Source organism: Callorhinchus milii, unplaced genomic scaffold, assembly GCF_018977255.1.
Source record: "Callorhinchus milii isolate IMCB2004 unplaced genomic scaffold, IMCB_Cmil_1.0 Scaffold11, whole genome shotgun sequence".
Classification (NCBI taxonomy): Eukaryota; Metazoa; Chordata; class Chondrichthyes; order Chimaeriformes; family Callorhinchidae; genus Callorhinchus; species Callorhinchus milii.
The window spans coordinates 3,305,715-3,331,572 of record NW_024704752.1 but is presented as its reverse complement, the minus strand read 5'-3'; the positions used below and the strand labels follow the sequence as shown (position 1 = coordinate 3,331,572).

At 39.9% G+C, this 25,858-nt stretch overlaps 1 protein-coding gene across 1 annotated transcript in view; it reads right to left on the bottom strand.

Moving 5' to 3' along the window:
* The window catches only part of atp13a3 (ATPase 13A3), a 36,410-nt gene extending 11,704 nt beyond the window's left edge, over window positions 1-24,706 (bottom strand). The window contains exons 1-19 of the mRNA XM_007902418.2: window positions 24,570-24,706; window positions 13,895-13,957; window positions 10,613-10,710; window positions 8,794-8,967; window positions 8,020-8,208; window positions 6,799-6,869; window positions 6,494-6,574; window positions 5,049-5,118; window positions 4,582-4,716; window positions 4,314-4,386; window positions 3,759-3,890; window positions 3,482-3,664; window positions 3,195-3,352; window positions 2,604-2,792; window positions 2,117-2,178; window positions 1,549-1,699; window positions 1,095-1,211; window positions 428-445; window positions 186-339 (exon numbers count right to left, since the gene is read on the bottom strand). Coding sequence (XP_007900609.2) covers window positions 186-339; window positions 428-445; window positions 1,095-1,211; window positions 1,549-1,699; window positions 2,117-2,178; window positions 2,604-2,792; window positions 3,195-3,352; window positions 3,482-3,664; window positions 3,759-3,890; window positions 4,314-4,386; window positions 4,582-4,716; window positions 5,049-5,118; window positions 6,494-6,574; window positions 6,799-6,869; window positions 8,020-8,208; window positions 8,794-8,967; window positions 10,613-10,663 — 2,008 coding nt within the window. The 5' untranslated portion in view covers window positions 10,664-10,710; window positions 13,895-13,957; window positions 24,570-24,706. The remainder of the gene's footprint in view (window positions 1-185; window positions 340-427; window positions 446-1,094; window positions 1,212-1,548; window positions 1,700-2,116; window positions 2,179-2,603; window positions 2,793-3,194; window positions 3,353-3,481; window positions 3,665-3,758; window positions 3,891-4,313; window positions 4,387-4,581; window positions 4,717-5,048; window positions 5,119-6,493; window positions 6,575-6,798; window positions 6,870-8,019; window positions 8,209-8,793; window positions 8,968-10,612; window positions 10,711-13,894; window positions 13,958-24,569) is intronic.
* Between the last annotated feature and the right edge of the window lie 1,152 nt (window positions 24,707-25,858).

The window sequence follows — 25,858 nt, the reverse complement described above, 5'->3', positions numbered from 1 at the left end:
TGCTTTTCACACTAAACTTGTAAATGGCCAAGGCTACACACTTCAGAAAAAAACATTTGACCAAAATATTTCTTTACATGTAAGACTACTTCAATCAACACAAGCAAGCATTAGTTTAGCCATTTTGAAACAGAAGAAATAATTATTTTGTTCATAATGAAACATAGCCAAATGATGTACTTTACCTGTCTCAACCTTGCATAGATCAGCTATAGTCTCTGGCGCACCTTTCACGTAAACATCCATACGCTTCTCACCAAGAACTCTAGCCACAACACTCATCCGTTGCAAAGCAGAAGAAAATGGAAATTGTCGGACAATGCCTATCTCATATGATGCCTGCTAGAGAGAGCACCATTCAATAGTCAGAACAGAAACAGTATTACCATACAAATGGATTTTTGATACTTGACAAAGTTGTACTTACTGAAAGCTCATACAGTTCCTGAAAGATAAATTAAGATCGCCATAAATATACCATACTCCTTTCTCCCTTAAACACATTAGACTCTTTTGTGTTACATAATTGAAACTTGTAAAATACATTCAAATGCTTTAAAAAGTTGACTGTAAGGTCAACCTCTTCAAACGTTTAAGTTTTTTTTCAAAAAGTTGTGACTTCCTAGGCAGAGGAGCCTACATTCTGCAAATGAATGCATATTCCATGTATTACCTGAGTAAACTCAAGCCATGTACAGAGGAAATTGAAAAGACAATGAATTAATAACACCACCCAAAGACTAACTTTGCTTAATTGACTAATTCCATGTGCAATTAGTATTCTGTATTGTAAGCTGTCAACCATAAATACCAAACAAAAAAAAGTTGACAGATGATAAGAGGAAAGTGTATACTGTGGAAAATATATAAGTGAGATACAAATCGAACCTAGCAAAATAAAACGCTTTGCACTTGTAAATGGGGAATTGAGTCATCTAGGTCACATTGTTGCTTTGGTGAGATGCCACCAAGAAAAAAATAAGCTAATATTTTCACTGAGACAATTCTGATTGAATCTGTGTATTATATCACTTTAAACATTTCTGCATAACAAGTTAAACCTGCTGATTTTTCCTTTTTAAAAAAAAACCTACCATTTCATGATCAGGTACTGCCGTGGGCTCATCGAGAAGCTGCTTGGAAGGTCGAACTACAGTAGGCATAATTTGATTATGTAATGCAGTCTCTTCCTCAGTTGCTTCCTCAAAAACCTTTAAAAGATTGTGTAACCTTTTCAATACAATTTCTAAACTGGTTACTTAGCTACCAAAATAAGCATATGGATGCAATCTCATGATTATATCTCAACTTCCTCTGTATTGCAAGCTGTCAACCATAAATACCAAACAAAAAAAAGTTGACAGTTGATAAGAAACTAAAATCTTTTGAATAACTTCATTAAAGCAATAAGTTCTCCATCAGAACCTTTGATTAAATAGTACTTTTTACACCTCTAAACACTGAAAACATCCCACTCAATTTACTGCTAAATCACTCAGTTTTTTTGTCAAACATTCATTCCTTTTATTATAAAATAACAAATCTCACCCAACCAGTTGCTTCAAACATCTTCAAATCCAATGGGTCACCAGACAACTGGCCATCAATTTTAGTAAGAGATTGACAGCTTGCCATGCAAGCCACAAACCGAGACTTCACTAAACTCTCCTTACAAAGGCTTGGCTCTGATGGTAGAAAACTGAAATAGAAGAAAACGTATTCATTTGTTTTGAAATGTATTATAAAGGCAGTTACTAGCTTTTGGGGGTCAGCCGACTGATGATGTTACTTTCTTTAAATGTAAGCATTGCTAGAATTTTGCATATTTGGCCATTGCCACAAAATTTACCTTGTGCTCATGTAAATAATATAATAATTCTTGCATTTGATATAGCGCCTTATCACATTATCGAGATGTCACAGAATATACTATAAAGAGTATTTTGTGGGCAAAATGCAGCAGCCAATTGCGCACAGCATTGTCCCACAAACACTCTTGGATTGAGTAATCATTTTTTTTCGGGGGGGTGGGAGAAAAACTATCAGTCTACACAATAGGACTAAATCAGGAGTCAGAAATCAAGTAAAATAGCATAATTAGCGATATATTTCAAACCTGCTATCTTCCACTCTTTGAATGCCCCAAAGATCCAGGCCATCTTCAGTCAGCGTTCCAGTCTAAAGGCAAGGAATTTAAAACAAAACTTTCAAAATCAAACACTAAAAATCCTTTCAGGCAGCTATTTATTGTAAGGAATGTTTGTCTGCAAATTATCTGCATGCCTTAAGGCTCCAAATGGTTTTAACTCAATTATAACTGAATTTGAATAATAAGTTAACATTAAGTGGCTGGCAAATACAAGTTCAATTTTATAATAACCATTATGTTTTTAAGCAAAAGGATCAATTAATGATAAAGCAAGATATTTTAGTACATTAATAATTAGTTTCCCCTCTCCATTAAGAATTTCTTTATAATGCCTATATAAACAACATATTCTGCCACTTAAGATACTACAAAAGTAATCTTCAAATCTAACTATGAACTCCCATATAATTGTAGAAGCACTGATGGAATATGAGATTTTCAGTTTGGAACTAACCTTATCAAAACAGACCAGGTTCAGCTGTCCACAAATATTTATTCTCTGAGGGCTGATACAGAAAATTGCTAAATTCTTCAGTCTTCTTTGTGCGTACACAATCCCAGCAGTCATTGCTGCTGGAAGAGCAGGTGGAACAGTAATTGTGACAATATCAAGCGATTCAATGATGATTGTACTAGCTGTTACCTGAACCAAACAAAGAATAGTTTTTTTTCAGTTGAAGAAGCAGTGATAGATTTTTTAAAAACATGTAGCATCAATACATATATATAAATTTTCTGGTTACAGTGTTAATATAGAAGTAATTTAATCTCTAGATAAATTTACTTCGCTATAATAACAATCCTTGCATTTGATATAGCGCTTTTCACGTCTTCTAGACGTCAAGTACTTTGCAGTTAAAACAGAATAATAAATTAACATTAAAAATTTCTAAATTTGTTAAACCATTTTGGTGCTTTAAGAATTAATATTACAGCAATCAAAGCATTGTGAGTTCATTAAACTAACAATGTTTGTTACATATTACTTAAAACATGCAGTTTCCACCTTACTGAATTAACCAAGGATTCAAAATAGAGAGCATACCCCATTCAAAGCACTGTTAACAACCGTGTACAAAAATCCAAACCCTGCCACACCAACCAGACAGAGTAGAAAGAGGTAGGCATCTCTGTACAGTTTAAAATCTGTTGGCTTTGGGTATAAGATCGAGCGTACAAGTTGCCCTTTTGCAGTGCTAAAACCTTCAAAAAAAAATTGAATACAACACATACATAATTATTAATGTTTGATTTCATATCAATAACATCTACATAAAACTACCTGTATGTAATTTTTATTATAATTTTTGTGAGTCTTTCAGAAAACCTTACCTGTTCTGACAACAACAGCTTTAACAAGCTCTCCAGTATAAAATCGTGTCTGGATTACATTGGTACCACAGAAGAGTGTGTGTCGTTTGTGCTCTTCTGGGTTATACATTTCATCCTCTTCCAGTCCTCTCGAACTCTCAACTGGATTTGGCAAATTGGTTTTTGTTACAGGAACACTCTCGCCTTTATGAAAAAAAACAACGGAATTCACATCTATTCTAAACACCTTGACAGTAATGTGGAAAGCAAAACACTTCAATGTTGCTTTAATATTTACCTGTCAACATGCTTTCATTGACAATACAAGTGCCACTGAGAAGCAATGCGTCACAAGGCATTATGGTCCCATTAGCTGGAATTGCTACAACGTCACCAGGCACCAGATCAGTGGACAAAATTTCTTCCATTTCTGAAAGAAAAGTTACACACTATGTTATTATAATAAAATTTGTTTCCTTCTAGATGTTAAACCATTTTTAAAGAAATCACATCATACATTAGCATTATTAAATGAACATCATGCAGGATCGTTGTATCTATTTCAGTGGCAACTTCTTTCTGTGCCTTCAAAATCCTCTTATAAACGGTTGTTTTTGAATCTGTTTTTCATCCACAATTCTCAAACTTTTTCTCCTTCCTACTGTTTGGGGATACCCATCATCATTGGGAAGCACTTTGATGCGTTTATTCTACATGAAATGTGCTATAAATGCAAATCATTATAGCTGTCTGTTTGCTTATCTGCAGCAAGCATGCAATCAGCAGATTTTTTTTAACCTCAAAATTACATGCGCTATCATTACCTCTTCAAGCAAGTTAGAAAGTCACTTACCATTATTCGCTCTGCATACTGAAACGCGGACAACACTGTGAGCTGCTACCATGTCATGCAACATAACATATTGCTGGAAAAAATATTGAAAAACACACAAAATAATAAGACTAAGTTGAGAATATTCTTCTAATTCTGTTCTCAATATTAAATCACTTGACATATTAAAAAATCGGTTTCATTTCTCGTCTCCAAAATTTGTGACAGCTCAAAAAAAGTTGCAGTGACTTATTTTGGTATGGTAAAAGCTACTGCAAACATATCTTACCTTTTTGACAGTATGCAGTGAGGTAACGATGGAAATAAATGACATGACGACAATTGCCACAGCATAGTAATAATAACTCTCAAAATACCAAAGAATGACACTGAATAGTTGAAATACGTAGAAAGGGTTGAGTACCTAAAAACAAAGAACAAAGTATCAATTATTTGTCCTCCAAAACATATTGCTATCTCTGTGACTCACATTCAAACATTGATCAAACTGAAAGGTTTGTACATATTTACACAACAAATATTGAAATCACATGCAGTCCTAAAAACCACAAACGATGAACATAATATGTATCACTTATAATATATAATAATCCTTGCATTTGATATAGTGCCTTATCACATCTTCAAGCTGTCTCAAAGCGCTTCATAGAATAAAGTGAATTGACTGTATCTTGTGGGAGAAATGTAGCAGCCATTATAACGCATAACGTTACAACGCATTTTTGTACCACTCACCTCTTTAATTAAAAGTTTGAACACTGAAGGCACTTTGACTTCAACTTCATTCACACCAAAAAACAGCTTTCTACACAGAAACAAATTCATCATTTAATACAAGAATAATTTTGCATAAAACTGTACATTATAAGGATCTCTAGCTTAAAAGTTACTTTGATAAAATATACAATATCAAAAGGAAATCAGGCTTTATTGCTTTCAGATAAACAGCCAATCACCAATTTACAAGGACATTCATTTTAAAGTATACTACTATTAGGAATAAGCTTAAATATATTTTTAATCACCTGATCCTACTTTTTTAATTAAAGTTTTGTCCACATACCCTGGCTGTCTCTATTATGGTGGAAATGGTGTGTGCCTGAATGATTATACAAGCCTCAATGTTTAGTTGAACACTTTTTGGTGATCCTCAAGTGTTTAAAGCTACATGTCTAAGGCAGTGTTGGACCATGTGCAGTGTAGTTTTATTGATTAAATTGGATTTTATACAACTTATACCATTTGCCTGCAACTTGGACTTTGTGTAAGTCATATTTTACGTTATGGTCCCAGTTGATATGACTTATGTGAGTTTTACTGTAGTTTTGGATAATAATAATACTCCTTGCATTTGATATAGCGCTTTTCACGTCGGGAGGACGTCCCAAAGCGCTTCACAGAACACACTGTAAAGTGAATTGACTGTATATTTGTGGGTGAACGCAGTAGCCAATTGCGCACAGTAATGTCCCACAAACAGTCGTAGATTGAAAATGACCAAATTAATTATTGTTTTTGGTTTTGGAGGGATTATTATTAGGCTCTGTGTGGAGTAAGGAAACTTGCCCAAGGTTTCGCCCTCTGCCTGGAATTGAACCCAGGTCTCTCGCTTGCAAAGCGAGTGCTCTAACCACTGAGCTACAGGACTCCACAACAGCTCAATAGTGAAAATACCACCATCATAGCCCCTACGAAATAATGCAGAGAAGCGATAACAAAATAACATTTCAGAGTTTCCACAAATAGAAACATACTCCGCTGTAAAGGGCCTATTCTGGAGTGATGTTTGAATGAGGACAGGTATTGAAAACAATTGTGTAACTTTATTTCTCACAAGAACTGTTTTGTGGGCAACATCTTGAAGTCAACCCCCATGTCAACCTGGATTGACTAGTCCAGATTGACATCGGTGGGGTGGTGGGGGATAATGGGCATTATTACTAGTGCACTAGTGTGATACTATATAAATACTGAACTTCAATTCATTTACGATCATAAATTCACAATGGATTACTTAGATTAAATCATGAAAAAACAGCATACATTAAAGTGGGTATGTTAAGTGATACTAAAAAGGAACTATCAAATTCATTTATCTTTGAGATCTTTAAATGTTAGGGAAACTGGGGATTAGTGACATAATATAGCAACATTTTGAATTGATTTCATACATATATTACCGATAATTCTGAAGCTCTTTACTCAGTCCTTTACCGTGGTAGTCATGAATAACAGACCATGAAACTCCCTCTGTTAGACCCCTAGGAAGTGACAGTAAAAAAAACTGATTAATGCAAAAAATGTAATAAATGTGCATGAGTAAGAATAGAAATTTAAAGTTAAGTCATTCAGTCACATCGGTGAGTGATTCAAATAATAAAAGCATAGAAGATTTTAGATTATCTATTTGCATAATTCAAAGCAATAAATACACAAATATATTCAAATAATTTAAAAGTGAAGCTCAAAAATGAAATGTTCTTACTTTAAATCTTTAAAGTTCTGAGAGAAGTCATTCCAGAAGTAGGTTATACTTTGATGTACAAAATAGCGCACCTAAAAAGTAACAGTTATATTAATACAAAATTCAGAAAAGTTTCAAAGCTAAAACCATGAGCAACTGACTACAGCTGGCAAAATGTGGACGTGCTATGGGTAAGTGCAATGAACAAAGCACAACCGTGCTTTGTAAGTGAATGGTATCGAGGTATGTTATAAAGCAAATGCACTGCAAAGGCTAATCAAGATATCTACTTTCAGACTTCTCATATTGGGTTTTAGAACAATGTATAAATTCCCAGCCGTCCTGTTTCTTTATCAGTTAAACCTTAATAATAGAGGTGTACAGCAGCACATTGACAAAACACTGTACAGTGAAAGAACTGCTGGACCTTCTATTTTGAAATATCAGTCCTTTCCCCTAGAAGCATTGTTAGATCTATCATCCTAAACCATTGCCTTATTAAGCCTCAGGTCAGCTGGCATACCATCCAACACTACCAACTGTTCAGCACATCTTTAGAAATCTTCTCCACCTGTTGCATCATTAATTCCGAGAAGCTCATCCCTGCCCTGCATGCCCAGACACAACTATGTCTTCACAACATTCGGCAAATATTCAACCGGCACTATAGTCAGGAGTCTTACTTTTTTCCATTGTTAACAACACACAGAAGGAAAAAAAGCGTTAAGCAATACCTCAAGATTGATCAATATCAGTCCCGCATATTCATACTGTGTGAATTCTGTCTTTGTGATTTTTATTCTTTGATCTTCTGGTTCTCATGTTTTATTTAAATATTCTAATGGGTAGGGTGGTCCTAGCTGGACAAGCAGCGGGAACGCTTGACAGACAGTGATATCAATGGCAAGGTATTTGGTTGAACCTGGTTAGACTCCAGGACTTACCCCAACTCACACTCTGAGGTCCCTAAGGCATGACTACTGCCAACCTGCGCCTAATACTTTCCGGAATGAGTAAACCAGGATGCGTACCTCCAGGGAGAGAGTGCACATTCTATTCCAACAATCTATCTCTGGGATTTCCATGTGTCGGTGGGATGATTGGAATTCTCAGTTTGGTTTGGATACTCCAAAGCATGGTGATGAGTTTCTGTATGTGTCAGACACCTAGCTGATCTCTCACAAAAAAAAATGCCCCACCTGTTATTTCTAATTTTGTTTGTAGATGTGGCAGATTTCTTACCTGCACTGTCTCACTTTCTGATGTTCTTCGCGATAGGTTCTTTTGGTTATCTACAATATAGTCCGCTTTGTTGAATGCAAGACCATTTTCCATTGATTTATCGCTTTGAGCTTCCAAACACACCATAGGATCAGTGCCAGGAGAAAGTAATATGTGAACTTTTGCACGAAACCAGGATTTAAACTCATCCTGGAAAAAATACATTTTTCTTTCAACAACAGCTTGCATTTATATGGCGCCTATAGTGTCAGGAAGACGTCTTTCAAAAAAGCATTGGTTAAAACTATAAAATAAATCTTAATCACTCACAAAATTGTGGTTATTTATTTAAAGGATGTGGACTTCTTAAATCTGTCACAATTTCACCTCTGATATATCGTGGTGTGTTAAACTTCACAAAAATCTAATTTCAGTAGAAAATGACAAATTACCATAATGTTATTAAACTTCAGATTCATAAGAATAATAGTATAGGAGCTGGCCATTCGGTCCTTTCAAGTCAAAAATGGTGTTAAATTATCTACTGAAGGTAATCATTCTAATACCAAATCTCACATCCTTTCACACCTGATCTTTAAACATTAATTTGATTCCTTTTTAAATACTTCTCTCTCAACATGAGTAGTTACAACTTGTTATATGAAAACACAGGTAGAGAGCATCAAAATAGAACACAAACTCATGGAAGATCAGCAATTAGCCAAAACTGTCTTTCCTTACTGCAAGTGAGTACTATATATGAAACAGATTCTAAGTACCAATAACTCTACTTACTGTGCTCTTCAATAACACAACCTCAGCCTCTTTGAGAGTTGTTGGAATGCATGTTGCCTTCACACTCCACTTAGGCATCCAATAGAGAAGCAGCAGCAGGAAGCCCCCAGTGCAGACGACACCAACTGCAACCAGAACCAACTTCCAGCGACATGGTTTGTATCCATAAACCTCCTGCACCAGGTTAAATCATTGGTCAATAACAAGGATCTATTTCACTCACCTTAATGCAGTTCCCAGTGAATGCGAGTGAAACATTCAGCTTCCCTGGAGCCCCTGCCAAGTCTTCATTCATGTACCTCATTACACCTTTGTCTCATTGCTCAGGAGAGCTCAATCATTTGCACACATTTACTAGGAACTGCATTAAGATTGGTTAAACCCTTTTCAAATAAGAACAATATGCAGGAATTAATGTCAGCAGCGATTTGATGACCAAGACGACGTATTTATTTAAGTGCAGGAGCCCGGTTTGTCAGCAGCGCTGTTTTGGGGAGTTTGCTGGCACAGACAAGGTGCTAAAATTGCTTACATCACCAATAGTTATTACATTTCAGAGTAAGCCATTGTGTCTAGGGCCTCAGGATGATCAGGCGCTACAAATTCAAGATGAACATATTCTGAATTTGGCACTAAACAGACAATTCAACTTTGAGGCCACAGGATGGGCATGGTCTTCTGAAGATGGTTTTGAAGCACATATTGGCAGACAGTAGAGGGTGCATTTAACTGAGCACATTTACAAAAGCAAGGAAGTAAAGAAATATCCTGCAGTAGACAGAGATAACCAATGATCTGTTGGATAGTTGCAAATGTAAGGTATATTTGTGTTTGAGGAATTTGTTCTGGCATTTCACAAGCAGAATTGTATGTGAAGTGTTACAAGCGTAGGAAATGGACTAAACCACCAACTACTTATTGTGGATTCTAGTTACAGCACAGTAGGTGAATTCTTAAAATTGATATCCAACTCTAAACAGCACTCGACGTAAATTGCAGTAATGTAGCTTTGAAACTTCTACATCTATTCTCAACTGTGACACGTGCATGAAATGGAGAACATTTCAAGCAAGCACTCGTAGTTCGAATTCTCCCTTTTTCAACTTCCTGGATATAAAACGCAATATTACATGATTCAAAAGTTGGACAACATCCAAATAATATAGTGCAACATTATAGGCACCTTTGAACACATTCAGATACCTAAATACATTTAGCAGATGTGGCAAGTTTCCAGCCAATTAAACTCATTTGTACAATTTGGTGACTGGCAATCACACAAACAGTGTATCATTTATGGCAATCCGTAAAGTAACTAATTTGGCAAAATAAACTCAGGGAGAGAAGTTGACACTTCATTGAAACTGGGCTTGCCAATTTCTGATTTTATTTAGTAAAAATTGGTATTCATCAGTATTCCCAATTTTCTCAAAATTGAGGAATATGAATTCCCACCATTACTTTTTTTGAAAAAAAACTTTTTAACATTTTGAACTGCAAAAATAACCAACTTTCAGGTTGAAAGGGCACAACAGACAATGTTTAATAACCCTGAAAAATATGAATTTCTATTTAAATAACTGTCTGAAGCTGGTGACATAAAAATATTGTGAAAAAGATGAGTTGTCGTCAATTGCTTCATTGCGGATTAAAAATTAGAATTTTTAACTCCCAATTCTTGATTTACAATTGAAGCAACTGCAGTCTATGTCACAAGCTTCAGACAGTATGGAGTGGGGTGAGAAGAGAAAACAACAAAAAAAACCTCGAACGTAAACACTTTAGATTTGAACCGACATTAGCAAATGTTTTATTTTACCATTTCATCATCTTTCTCCTTGTTAATGTATTTTTTTTCTTCTATGTCCATCTTTGGTTTTGACAAAGGAATCTTCTCTTTTCTTAATCCAATAAATACTGTTAAAGCAAAAATATTCAAGAAACACAATTATTCAAGCTTAAGAAAACACAGTTCAACTGCATAAAAAATCTGTAAAAATCCAATACGTTTAAGTGACTTAAAAAGATTTCTTTCAAACATATATTTTGCATTCTTAATGCATACAACCGTAGAATTCATTAAACTTGATACTCATTTAAATGAATGATTCTGCAGCACAGCATTTGATACAATGGATTTTTAAAGCCCATTTTAAAAGCAAAACACCTTCTAATCCAAATCTGTCAGCAACTGCAACCCAACCCACAGCTGTCTGTATAAGAACCTTTAATTGTCGCATTTCAATTTCCAACTAGCACGCAAAATGTGTCTGAAATGTCTGACACACACCCCCAGCCCCCAGTGAGCTACTGACAACAAATAATTATATTTACCTATGATGTTCCTTCAGAATGTTTTTTCCCACTGTACTGAAATGATAATGTTACCAATACTAATTAAAAGTTAATTGCAAAGTTTAAATTCAAGGTTACTACTGACTTCCAGAATTTTATTTAGATTAAAAAAATTACCTTTGAGCTGCTCAAGTAAATCACAAAGTTTTACTCTTGATGTTTTTAAGTTACAAAGGATTTTCCGTATGGTGCCTCTTAATAATAGTCTACCCATCGACAATAGGAAGTGGTCATTTCTGATGCATTGACTTTGACATATTGCCCTTAATCACCTTTAATTTATCACAAGGACAATGGTATCTTACATTTCAGCAAACCTCTTTGAAATATTTGAACAATAAAAGTCAACTGTTAAACTCCTGCAAAGGATATGCTCCAGTCGCATTATGCTCCAATGGAGCCTTCATTATTTCAGGACGACATGCACCTCCACAAATTCAATGATACAATTCTATGGGCATGATGTTAATCTGATTTTATCTGAAGGCTTGAGGTCTACAGATATTATGTCTGACCAAGCCCTTCCTACAATTTTTAGCAATCTACTCTGTACAGTCTTTTACAAACTCTGTGGAACAAAGGCAGTTTTAGAAGAGGGTTAGAGGAGATTCAAATGACGGCATAACTATTGATAGGAAATACTGTAATGCTAATTTCCATGATGTAAATATATGATAAACTGTATTATGACTTACTGCTAAGATCATATTTTGCAAGAAATTTATACAGTATGTTACAAGTGGGAAATTAATTGAAAATCTGACAACATAGCAATAGGGAATATGCAAAGGTAATCCAATTGGTTATTTTAACAATTGTAGCTCCAATTATAACTACAATTAAATTATACAAATTTGACTTTGCAACTCTTTTAGGAATTATTTTATTTTATAGGGTAAATGTAGCAAATTTCCTAATAATGTATAAGTGCACATTCTCAAATTAACTACATTTAGCAACTAAATAACTCCATTATTATTTGAAGCTCGCTAATTGTGACAAATTTTAACAGAATTACATTTAAGTTACTCTTTGAAAACATTTAATTGGGCATGACATCCTGATCATTTGTAATGACATTCTTAAAGCGCACGTAAGCAAATTATACTTTAAAAAAATTGTGAACTGGTTACAACCAATCAACCAAACCAAATTAGCAGAAAAAGTATATCTCGTAAATCAACTTTCCCAAGGAAGAAATAGGGGGAGAAATGGTATGTGTAATACACCTTAATTTGAAGAATAATCACTACATCTTAAAAGCCAAGATTTGCTTTTCTTTTACCAGCGAGGACTGAAAGACAATTTTATAGTCTGCATATATGCCAATGTACGTTTGGAATGCCCATATCTTTTTTTTNGAAGAATCATATTTTGCACCAAATATAATCTCCCTACCAATAAAATATTTTATGAAGTTTTGTGAATTTATTTGTTACCATTAACTTTTTATCTAACACAAAGATAAAATACATTTTTCATCAACAATTCTGTTGTGTGACAGAGCTGGAAAAATACTCTCCATGACTTTGCTTCTCTTAAATATTACTAAAAATATAATGCAAATGTTGCAGTCACTTTTAACTCATGTTGATCAATTTGTGTCGTGTCAAATCAAATGGGGCAGCTGGAAAAGTCCTTCTCAACGACAACAAATCATACTGAAAAAATATTCTTTTTAGAAAACGTTATCATATATTTCTAATCAACTGAACAAAATAAAGGCTACCAGATTAAGGATTTCCTCTAAATACAATGCATACATGTGGATGCTGAATGAGAGCAGGATTTGGCTTGGAAACAATATTCTCTCCAGTTAAATAAAACAACAAAGAGCTGATAAAATTCACTGTGTACACTTGGGTGAAATAATGGAAAGTAAATGATGTCTGTGGAACTACACCCAACATGAATCAGCCTTTAGGAGTGGGAGAAAACATTTGATGGGCAAGAAAATTATCCCCCACCCCCACCCAAGAAATTCAGAGTAAACAATATTTTATTCAACACTTTTTCAACAGTAGGAATAATCGACCCACACAGGCTTTTTAATCAAATCAACCACCTAAAATGAACACGCTGTGTTTACTGTTTCAAGCCAATTCTAACTGTATGGAGAACTATATCTGAGAAATTGAAACATAATAATAATGCAATTATTATTGCATATTATTGCATATTGCATAACATATTAATACATTAAAATATTTTCTTACCACATTTCTATATATGAAACATTTCTGATGCATTCTCTTGCCTTATGTAAGATGGGGAAACAAAAGCACAAAAATACGTCTAGTTTCCTTTAAGCTTCACACCTTAGATTTTCCACATTTGTCACATAATTTGATTGGGATTGTATACTCTGAACCATAACGAGTTACCAAGCTTCTGCTAAACTTAACCTTCTGGCAGCCTTATATATTGAAATTTTACCATAATAGGTTCGATAATGCCAAAGAGTACAGACATTATTGCCCTCTAGTGCTCATTTTTGGAACCAGACATGTAATGGTCTTATTTCCTGAATGCCGAATATTAACCAAATAAATGTCCAATTAGATCCCACACTTCACTTTGTTACTCAGGGAATTGGAAAACTATGTGGGCTATTAAAATTCATTGACAGCAAAGTTTGGTTTGTTATAACTAAGCAATACAAGACATTTTTGATATACAAAAACATTGAACGTTCGGTTATGGCTATACATGAAAAAAATATTCAGGTAACCTAGAATACTCTTACCTTCTCTTTCTGCTACCTGAAGCTTTAATTAGTGGAGTGTTTATGTCACAGTAGCTACACCATCTGTAAGAGATTAAAGCATGAACGGTAGATAGCTGCAGCAACAGAAAAGCCACAACTGAAAAGGAACAATTAAAAAAAGCCACGATTAAAAAGTAGATTACTGACACACAATATAAAATTGCAATCATCTCCATACACACAAAGCTTTCCTTTAGGAGATTGAATTGATGAGATTTAGACCATAAAAGGCTGATTGTACTGCATACGATCCGTGAAAGAAGTCGACTTGAAGACCCAAATAATCTTTTCTCATTCCATGGTGATAATTTTTTCAATACATAATTGATAATTTAGTTCATCTGAATATATATTTGGTATTATGAAGTTTTAAGGTTTTTGAGTCATTGTTTCTAAATTGTGTTGAAAAGATCTGCTATTTTTGTTGGAAATAAGTTTGTAAACATCGTCTTTATTAAAAGACAGGATAAACTGAAATCTACATATTTATACCAAGATACCACTATTTATGCTTACAACTACAAAAATATTTTTGAAAATTCTTCAGAAGTCCAAGCAAGATGAGCGAAAACACAAATATCACACTTCTTCTATATTCCAGAATCACAACGTGAGTAAGCTTCAATTTCACTTTGAATTCTGCACAATTATTTATTCTTCCTACCAACATTTATATAGTGCCCTTCATGCGGGTACTTTAACAGTGACATGGCTTGACGCCAAGCCTGAAAGTGAGGGAAGGTGACCGAAGGAAGGTCGAAGAGGAAGGTCTTCAGGTGTGATTTGAAGACGGGCAAAGAGGAGGCAAAATAAAGGGATTGCAGCGAGGAGCTCCACAGATAACCTTTGGGATAAGGAAATTAATTGGATAGCCTTACTTACCTAAATTAGCCCTCGTCACACTTGTGACAGTCTGACAAGTTAACTAATAGAACCCACAAATCAAAAAACATACAGAATTGAAATATTGTAGAATTTAAAAAAGCAACAACACTGCAAATAATTCACATTCCAATCTCACAAATTATCTTGCCCTTCCCAGCAACAACAACAACAAGATTTCCTTTATAGAGCGCCTTTCACGTCGGGAGGACGTCCCAAGGCACTGGACAGTTGGGTCGGGACCCGAGCAGGGGGAAATGATCAGGGGGAGGGAAGGGAAGGAGCGAGGAGGGGGTAGAAAGTCGAGGGGAACTGAAGGCAGCTGAAGTACTAAGCAGTACTTAGAGAAAAAAATCTCACTCATGAGACAGTCCGCATACATTCTGAAAGAAGGTGTCATGTCCTCAATTACAAATCACAAGCAGTTTTGATGAAAATGCAGCTTTGGCCCTTTTAATCTCATCCTTCCATAGTACCCACCCTAATCTCTCATTACAGAATCAAACTGATTTGTAAATGACTAGAGCCAGGAAAAGAAAAAGTATGCAAAAAAACACCACAGGCATCTAACACCTAAGCTCTACCAATTCAACTACAACCAGAACCATGTCCACAGACTTCATGCAACATAAAGAGAATGAGAGGTCAGCTAAACTTCAGACCATCTCTGTCAACCCAAACCTCTGACAAAATCATCCACAAGCCACTTCTGTTGATCAACACGTGTATAGAATAGCAGGAAGAATATACAACAATTTATCCCTGCCTCAATAAATACATATTCTGTGAATTCAATGGGAGAGACTCTCAACTATTTCTTCCCCCGTCCCTATTCTTGCACCTCGAGACATGCTCCTGACTTGAAAGTCGCTATGTAAATTTGTATTGTATCCACCGGCATGGGATAAATAAGCCCATGTTGCATATACAGTAAAAGTCGCATAAATCATATCATTCGGGACCATAACAGTGAATACGACTTACAGAAAGCATGAGTTGCAGACAAAACTGTACAATTCGTACAAAATCCGATGTAATCAATAATCTACATATGCATAGGTAATTTAATGCAGTCGGTAAATGTGATAGTTCATCACTGCAGCAGGTAAGTGCGTCAAGACTACACTTCCCACGATTCAATGTGTCGCTGCATGCACACTTAGCGGCAAACTTTGGAATCGCATTGAATCTTTGGAAATGAGGTTCTGCGCATGCATCAACGGATCAAGACTACTTTTACCAAAATTCAATGCAGCTAACCCTAACCCTAAGTGTGCATGTGTCAACGGGCCAGGATGTTATTTCCTGAGATTCAAGGCAGCCGGTAGGTACGGGCACAATGGAGTGTATGACAAGTTAGGAGGTTGCACAAAGAAATCAAAGTGTTTCTGTTAGGAAATTGAATGGGAATCAGGGGAATGTACGACTTATGCAATTATATGATTTATAAAGGTAAGACTTATGCAAGTTTTCTTGTATTAGTCAGGATATACATATTACACATCAGCAAGGTAAAACCCGAGTAGAGCTCGATATAGTAGTTCAAAAAATTGTATAACAATACATCACAGCACAGACAAACCCATGCAAATAAGTGATTTAGCAAAGAAACACAGCTGCCAATGTGGGCAACTTACTTTTTTTGAAAATATTTAATTTACAGTTGCCATTTTAGGACAGATTCAGCAATCTGAAAAATATAAATTCAGTCATTCTGGTAAAATATGGTGACAGTTATTTTGTAATACGTAGGTATGGAATGTGAGTGTGGAGGTGTGGTGCATTCCCTCATGTTCCATACCAACTTGCTTTGTTCACACTCACACAGTACTGACACGAATGATAAAATATTTAGTTTGTTTATTATTGAGTGGAATTTTGAGGATTAGGAGTTTGGGTTGAAATATAATTAATGTATAAATCAGTTACATTTCTGCTAAATTTTGGTTTGGTAGTTAAAAATTAAAGCTGTTGGATACTCATTACAAAACAGCATGAATTAAATGATTGGGTACATCATTCTTTCCATGATATGTATTAGTCCTTCCATTCCATTTCCTCCGTCTCATAAAAAACAGGAATGCATGAACTATGGAGAGATAGAATTGAAATCTGATAAATCAACAATAACTAGAAAGTTTATAGTTAGTTATTTCTGCAAGACTGATCAAACTTAAAAAGATTGCCACAGAAAGAGGGAAAAGGTTTGGTATGGTAAAACTTTGGTTAAGTTTCTAATTTCAAAAAACTTCCACATAAGCAGTCATATTGAAAATAGTGAAACCAGGTGTCACGTTCACAGCTCCTTTTCCAGACTGATCAGTGCAGTGTTTCCATTTCATTTCCCACACAGATATAAACAACTGAATATAAATTCAATGTCTACCTGTTCAGGTCAAGATTAAAGAACTCATATACATTAAATGTAGGTTTTGAAGAGCATTTCATCCTTGCTTCACCAAAAACAGATGTGTGTTACTAGGCCACTGTTAGTGTAGATTCACTTTCATGTTTACTTACATAACAATATTTTTAAAGCAACTCATCATGTAAATCACTTTATGATGTTTTGACTTGATAAGATGTTAAATGCTGTGTTAAATGCAAGTAATCATTTTACAGTACCATGATTATATTTATGACTACATAAATAGCTGACTTAGAACCTATCAAATGACGTAGATGAGATCATTAAATACTTTGACTTATTCATTACATACTGTGTTTTGAGCACTTAGCTGGTAACAAGCACCAAAGTTGAAAGGCCATTTACCAAGATTACTTTCCTTACCAGCCAGTATACTGAATTCATTACAACAAATGTAACTTGTTTAAAAGGACACTGAAATTTTGCAACAGAATTTGGCAGAATTAGCAATGATGGAATCAATGAACTGATTTTGACTGCTCATATTAATACTATGTCTATGAAAAACAATTTTTTTTAAAAAAAGAGCTTAACTTTATTTTAAAAAAGCACATTTCACTTGTGGGAATGAATGTCATGATAGAATATTCTACTTATTCTTGAGGCAAACTGTTTCAGAATTCATTCAAAACCTAATTTGTGAATGACTGTGTTACACAAGAGACGTCATTAGCCCATTTGATCTTCCAGAATACCATCCCTATCACCAAACTATTACAACATCAATCTGTTTCTTAAATAAGTCTGAATCTCATCCATTTTGCTTGGTAACTCATTACAGCTGTTAAGTTACCCCTGTAAAGAAATAGCTCCTGTTATCTGTGCTAAACCTGCTCTTCAGACCAATCACATGCCCCCTTATTGTAAACCAATGCAGTGAATTAATTGATAAATAAGAAGTCACAAGCCAAAAATACAACAGAAATTTACAACTTTTGGAAGTGTGTTCCAATTTAGAAATACAAAGAGCTCCATCATTTCTGTAATTAATAAAACTACACACGAAAGTACCTGGTAAATATCATTCATTCAATGACATGTGCAACTAGAATTGTGAACAATGCTCACAACGCTTCTCAGCCAAGCTTTAAGACAGCTTACAGAAATAAAAAAATGCTCATTTCTTTTAAAAAATCGTAACTGGAGATTACAAAAATTACAAATCCAGGTTGGTCCTCAGACCATAAACATCCAGACATTGCCCTGGCACATATATTCTAATTTTCTTAAATAAAATTAACTTATTAGATCGTCTTAAAGAAAGCACTGAATTTAGATAAATTGATGCCCAAAAGTAGTGTCACTTGGATTTCACAGAAGTGAATGATAGCCACATATTTCTTGTGCAGCTTCACTGGAGGGATTCTTTCACAAAAATACAATATAGAGTATGAAAGATCCATATTACGTCTATGTGACCTTAAAAAGCACATAGTAGTAGCTATCAATCTTATTCTGCTAATATGTCTAAAGAGTGTTTTAAGCAATACAGCAGTAAACACAGTATAGCAAGTTCACAAGTGATAGACGCATCTCAAAATGATTCCCCCCTCCAGCAGCACCTCACCTAAAACGTAACTCACATTCAGCATTCTGAACAAAGGTTTGAAAGAACTTTAGCTCCAAACTGCAGACAGGAGTGAAGCACAATACTACTCAGTGACTCCAGTGGAAAAGTATATGCATACAACAACAACTTGCATTTGCATACCCCTCATGCAGAGTAGCATCCCAAAGTACTTAAATCATTGCACAAGGTCAGGATTAACCAAAAAAAAGTTCTAAAGTCCTGTAGGAAACTTTTTACAACGCAAGTGATTTCTTTCAGATGACATCTGTGTATCACCTGTTTGTATTTTTAAAATGTATGACTTTTTTAAAATCATCTGGTCCCTGGTGTAATAAAAAAAATCAAGAGAATCAATGGAATACAATGCCTCCTACTTGTGTGCTGAACATAACTCAGAAGCAATAACAACTTGCACTTATATAGCACCCTCCACGCTGAGAGGCGTCTCAGAGCGCTTAACAATAGTGGAGCCTAAGGCCGAGCCAAGGGGAGGGGGTAGGTGGCCGTAGGCGCAGTCGAAAAGGAAGGTCTTCAGGTGCGATCTGAAGATGGGGAAGGAGGGGTGAGACAAAGGGGTTGAGGAAGGGAGTTCCAAAGTTTTGTGGCATAGTAGCTGAAGGCATGGCTGCCGATGGTGAAGCGGAGGATTCGGGGGATATGGAGGAGGCTGGACCCAGTAGTGAAGAGGCAGCGGGTACTGCTGTGGGGAGAGAAGAGGTTAGAGAGATAGGGGGGTGCCAAGGAATGGAGGGATTTAAACACTAGAGTGAGGGTCTTGAAGTCGATCTGCTCTTTGACAGGGAGCCAGTGGAGTTTGGCAAAGACTGGAGTAATCGGGGTACAAAGTTTGGTGCGGGTGACAATGCGGACGGCAGAGTTTTGAATGAGCTGGATTTATGATTAATGGAGACCAGCAAGGAGAATAGTCCAGCCAAGAGGTGACAAAGAAATAGACAAGGGTTTCAGCAGCTTTTGGGGTGAGGTATTGTCAGAGACAGGGAATGTGGCGGAGGTGGAAGAAAGCGGTGCTGGCCAGAGACTGGATGTGGGAGAGGAAGGATAACTGGGGATTGAACCTGATGCCTAAGTTGGGTATGGGTTCAGAGAGTTTTAAGGACAGGTCGGGTAGGTTGAGGAGGTCAGAATGGGATAGAAGACGTCGGTGGGAGCCAAAGAGTATGGCTTCCGTCTTGTTGACATTTAACTGCAGGAAATTTGTGCTCATCCAGCTCCTGATGTCCAACAGACAAGCTGACAGAACATGGGATTGGGGTTCGCAGCTGGAGGTGGAAAAGTAGAGTTGAGTGTCATCCGCATACATGTGGAAGTTAACCCCGTGTCTGCGGATGACATCACCGAGAGGGAGCATATAGAGGAGGAAGAGAAAGGGTCAAGGATGGAACCTTGGGAACCCCGCAAGTGACCGGGTGGAAGCTCGAAGAAAAGCCATTTGCAGAAATGTAGTGTTGGCGGTTTGTAAGGTAGGACTCGAACCAAGCGAGTGCGGTCCCACTGAGGTGGATGATGGAGGACAGGCGGTGAAGGATGATGGCACGATCGAATGTGTCAAACGCAGTAGAGATCCAGGAGGACGAGGAGGCAGAGGGAACCCTGGTCACAGATAGAGAGGACATCATTTGTGACCTTCACCAGCACTGTCTCTGTACTGTGGGCAGGGCGGAAACCGGACTGGAGGGGTAGGAGAGGGTGTGGAGGGAGAGGTGTGTGCAAAGTTGGTTGGCAATAACATGTTCCAGAGCTTTGGCAAGGAAGGACAGGTTTGAGATAGGGAGGTGGTGGTGAGGTTAAACAACACGTGTCTTGTTTATATTGCAGGATACTGCAGAGCCAGCATCAAATAGAACCAGTAATAATAATCCCTCCCAAACCCAAAACAATAATAAATTGGTCATTTTCAATCTACGACTGTTTGTGGGACATTGCTGTGCACAATTGGCTGCCGCGTTCGCCCACAAATATATAGTCAATTCACTTTACAGTGTGTTCTGTGAAGCGCTTGGGGACGTCCTCCCGACGTGAAAAGCACTATATCAAAGGCAAGGATTATTATTACTTTAGTATCTTCAGATTAGAACTACAGTGTTGTACCTTTAATCTTATTCACTCTACCACTATGTGGGGTGGAATTCAAAAAAGAGCAAAGCTAAAACAATTATGTATGTTCAAATGTCATATTTATGTAGCCATAGCTTCCCTGATCTCTGGGGGGAAACACTGCAAAATCCACATTCATGACAGTTCAGCCCCATCCCTGGCAACAAAAATATGAAAAGCACTAAACCTACACACGCAGCTGTGGGATAGATCTGACACCTTGCTGTCTAGTATTCTGTTCCTCCAGTTGATGTGGTCATAATTATTTCCAGACAAGTGTCCCCAAGTTTATATTATAGCATTGACAATGATTGCAGGCACAGTGTTGTAATATAAATGAGAAAAGCAATGCGAGTCATTATTATTATTCGGGCTGGCCGGCTAATGGGATATATATCTTCCTGTGCACTACTAAAATTATAATCAAAGTGCAAAATTAAACATCCTGAAAGTAGATACATGATTAGCTGTGATTGCTTAATAAATAAATATTCACCTTCTAGATTCACATATGAAAAAAGTGACCAATTCAACAGGGGAATGAAATATGACCACTGTCTGAGTAATTTGTAAGCTCACATGAGTCACTGCTCTTGGGAGAGATGGAGAAAATAAAATAGTCTAAACACAGCATGTTCTAGAATATAACTAATCCTCAAGTCTCTAACCGTACTATGATTCACACGACATGAAAAAAATTACCGCCCATTCTCAACATTTTCATACTAAAAAGAAAATCAACCACTTGGGTGTTGCTCTAAGACCCAATAAGATGCTGCACTTGTGCCTGACAACATATTAACATGCACAAGGGTGCAAGTTCCACATTTTCAACCACTTTTGCACAACAGCTCGCCTCATTGTGACAGAATACAAGCATAATAATAATCCTTGCATTTGATATAGCACCTTATCACATCTTTGAAACTCTCAAAGTGCTTCACAGAATATACTGTAAAGTGAATTGACTGCATATTTTGTGGGCGAAACGTGGCAGCCGATTGCGCACAGCAGTGTCCCACAAACAGCAGTGGATTGAGTGACCAAATCATTATTATTATTTTTAAGAGATTATTACAACAACTTGCATTTATATAGCGCCCCTTACGCAGGATAGCCTTCCAGAGCGCTTGACAGTGGCAGAGCACGACTTTGAGCCGGGGAGAGGGGACCATAGGCACAGTCAAATGGGAAGGTCTTCAGGCATAACCTGAAGATGGGGAAGAAAGGGGCAGGGTGGAGGGACAGAGGAAGAATATTCCAGAGTTTGGAAAAACTCCCGCAGAAAAGCGATCCGCAAATTGACTAACAACCGGGTTCCTACTTACTGCTAGGTAAACGGAGGCATGTGGAGTAAGGAAATTTGCCCAGTGTTTCGTTTCGTTCGCCCTGTCCAGGAATCGAACCCAAAAAGTGAATATTAAAGGGCAAAAAAGTTATAGATGTGGGGGGGGGGTGTAGGGGTCAGTCAAGGTTTTGGTCAGGGATGCAAGCAAAGCTAACATCAGGGTGGTGGGTCTTAATGAGCCGAATGGCCTGTTTCAGTGCTGGGATAATCATTGAGCCTAAGATAATCAACATAAAAATAAGCTGCTTTACTTCACCACCATCAGAAGCCACGCAGACAGGGGTTACTGGCAACACAGAGAGAGAGAGAGACTGAGCCTCACGGAGGGAGAAACAGGATTCAATATCAGGAGACGTTTAATGGAACAACCGACTGCTGCTGGGAGTGGAGAGGGGGCAAATGGCGTGTTTGCCACATAGAAAGGCAGAGAGAGAGAGAGAGAAAGTGGGTGGGGGTAAAGGAGAGAGAGAGGGGGGAAAGGAGAGGGGGGTAAAGGAGAGAGGGGGTAAAGGAGAGAGGGGGTAAAGGAGAGAGGGGGGTAAAGGAGAGAGGGGGGTAAAGGAGAGAGGGGGGGTAAAGGAGAGAGAGAGGGGGGGTAAAGGAGAGAGAGAGGGGGGTAAAGGAGAGGGTAAAGGAGAGAGAGAGGGTAAATGAGAGAGAGAGGGTAAAGGAGAGAGAGAGGGTAAAGGAGAGAGAGAGGGGGTAAAGGAGAGAGAGAGAGGGGGTAAAGGAGAGAGGGGGTAAAGGAGAGAGAGGGGGGGTAAAGGAGAGAGAGAGGAAAGAGAGAGGGGGGTAAAGGAGAGAGAGAGGGAGGGTAAAGGAGAGAGGGGGGTAAAGGAGAGAGAGGGGGTAAAGGAGAGAGGGGGGTAAGGAGAGAGAGGGAAAGAGGGGGTAAAGGAGAGAGAGAGGGGGTAAAGGAGAGAGAGAGAGGGGGTAAAGGAGAGAGAGAGAAAGGGGTAAAGGAGAGAGAGGGTAAAGGTAAGAGATAGGGGCGCGTAAAGGAGAAAAAGAAACCCTCTGATTGTACAGTCCGGGAAGGCGTCGAAAAATCCATTGAGAAACACCAAGACAGTGGGGGGGGAATAAGGTCGATTGCGGGAAGAAGTGAAGAGAAGCCGCGGCTCTTTCGCTCCTCAGGCGACGTGTGTGTAGGGTTTTTTTTTTACACAGACGTACAACACACGCGGAGACAGGCAGCGGGGGCCCGGCAACCGGCAGGGGGGGGGGCAACCGGCAGGGGGGGGGGGGCAACCGGCAGGGGGGGGGGGCAACCGGCAGGGGGGGGGGGGGGGGGGGGGGGGGGGGGGGGGGGCAACCGGCAGGGGGGGGGGCAACCGGCAGGGGGGGGGGGCAACCGGCAGGGGGGGGGCAACCGGCAGGGGGGGGGGCCAACCGGCAGGGGGGGGGCAACCCGCGGGGGGGGCAGGGGGGGGGGCCCGGCAGGGGGGGGGGCAACCGGCAGGGGGGGGGGGCGGCAACCGGCAGGGGGGGGAGCCGGCAACCGGGGGGGGGGGGAGCCGGCAACCGGCAGGGGGGGGCAACCGGCAGGGGGGGGGGGCAACCGGCAGGGGGGGGGCCCGGCAACCGGCGGGGGGGGCCGGCAACCGGCGGGGGGGGGGGCCGGCAACCGGCAGGGGGGGGGGGCCCGGCAACCGGCAGGGGGGGGCAACCGGCAGGGGGGGGGGGGGGCAACCGGCAGGGGGGGGCCGGCAACCGGCAGGGGGGGGGGGGCCCGGCAACCGGCAGGGGGGGGGGGGGCCCGGCAACCGGCAGGGGGGGGGGCGGCAACCGGCAGGGGGGGGGGCCCGGCAACCGGCAGGGGGGGGGGGGGGCAATCGGCAGGTGGGGGGGGGGGGGGGGGCGGCAGGGGGGGGCCCGGCAATCGGCAGGGTGGAGGGGCAATCGGCAGGGGGGGGGGGCAATCGGCAGGGGGGGGGCAACCGGCAGGGGGAGGGGCACCGGCAGGGGGGAGGGGCAACCGGCAGGGGGGGGGGCCGGCAGGGGGGGGGGGGGGAGCAACCGGCAACACACACAGTAAAACCATTCAAAAAAAATGATGCCGTGAAACCCGAGGCGAGGCAACCTGTGTCTGTCTGTCTGTCTCCACTGCCCGGAGGAGAGGAGAAGGTAAAATAAAGAGACTCTCAGTGGAAAAGAGGGAAGGAAGGAGAGGAGAGGGAGAGAGGCTGAAGGGGCGGCGGTTAGATACCGGCGGTAGAAATGGCCGCCTGACTCTCCCCTCTCACACACACACACACACCCGCCTCCGCCTCACACGGTAATGAGAGACACAGAGGGACCGGACACTCACCGCCGCCGCTGTCCCGCCCGGCGATCACATGCCGCTCGAGACGCAGCGACCGCCGCGCGCACCGACCGTTACTGCCCTCCGCTCCCAGGAGGCCGCGCTCCCGCCGCCAACCACCGGAAGTACATCACCCTCTGACACACACCCTGACACACAGAGAGACACACACCCTGACACACACCCTGACACACAGAGAGACACACACCCTGACACACACCCTGACACATAGAGAGACACACACCCTGACACACAGAGAGACACACACCCTGACACACACCCTGACACACAGAGAGACACACACCCTGACACACAGAGAGACACACACCCTGACACATAGAGAGACACACACCCTGACACACACCCTGACACATAGAGACACACACCCTGACACACAGAGAGACACACACCCTGACACACAGAGAGACACACACCCTGACACACACCCTGACACATAGAGAGACACACACCCTGACACACACCCTGACACACAGAGAGACACACACCCTGACACACACCCTGACACATAGAGAGACACACACCCTGACACACAGAGAGACACACACCCTGACACACACCCCTGACACAAGAGAGACACACACCCTGACACACCGAGAGACACACACCCTGACACACAGAGAGACACACACCCTGACACACAGAGAGACACACACCCTGACACACAGAGACACACACCCTGACACACAGAGAGACACACACCCTGACACACACCCTGACACACAGAGAGACACACACCCTGACACACAGAGAGACACACACCCTGACACACAGAGAGACACACACCCTGACACACAGAGAGACACACACTCTGACACACACCCTGACACACAGAGAGACACACACCCTGACACACACCCTGACACACAGAGAGACACACACCCTGACACACACCCTGACACACAGAGAGACACACACCCTGACACACAGAGAGACACACACCCTGACACACAGAGAGACACACACCCTGACACACAGAGAGACACACACCCTGACACACAGAGAGACACACACCCTGACACACAGAGAGACACACACCCTGACACACAGAGAGACACACACCCTGACACACAGAGAGACCACACCCTGACACACAGAGAGACACACACCCTGACACACAGAGAGACACACACCCTGACACACACCCTGACACACACCCTGACACACAGAGAGACACACACCCTGACACACACCCTGACACACAGAGAGACACACACCCTGACACACAGAGACACACACCCTGACACACAGAGAGACACACACCCTGACACACAGAG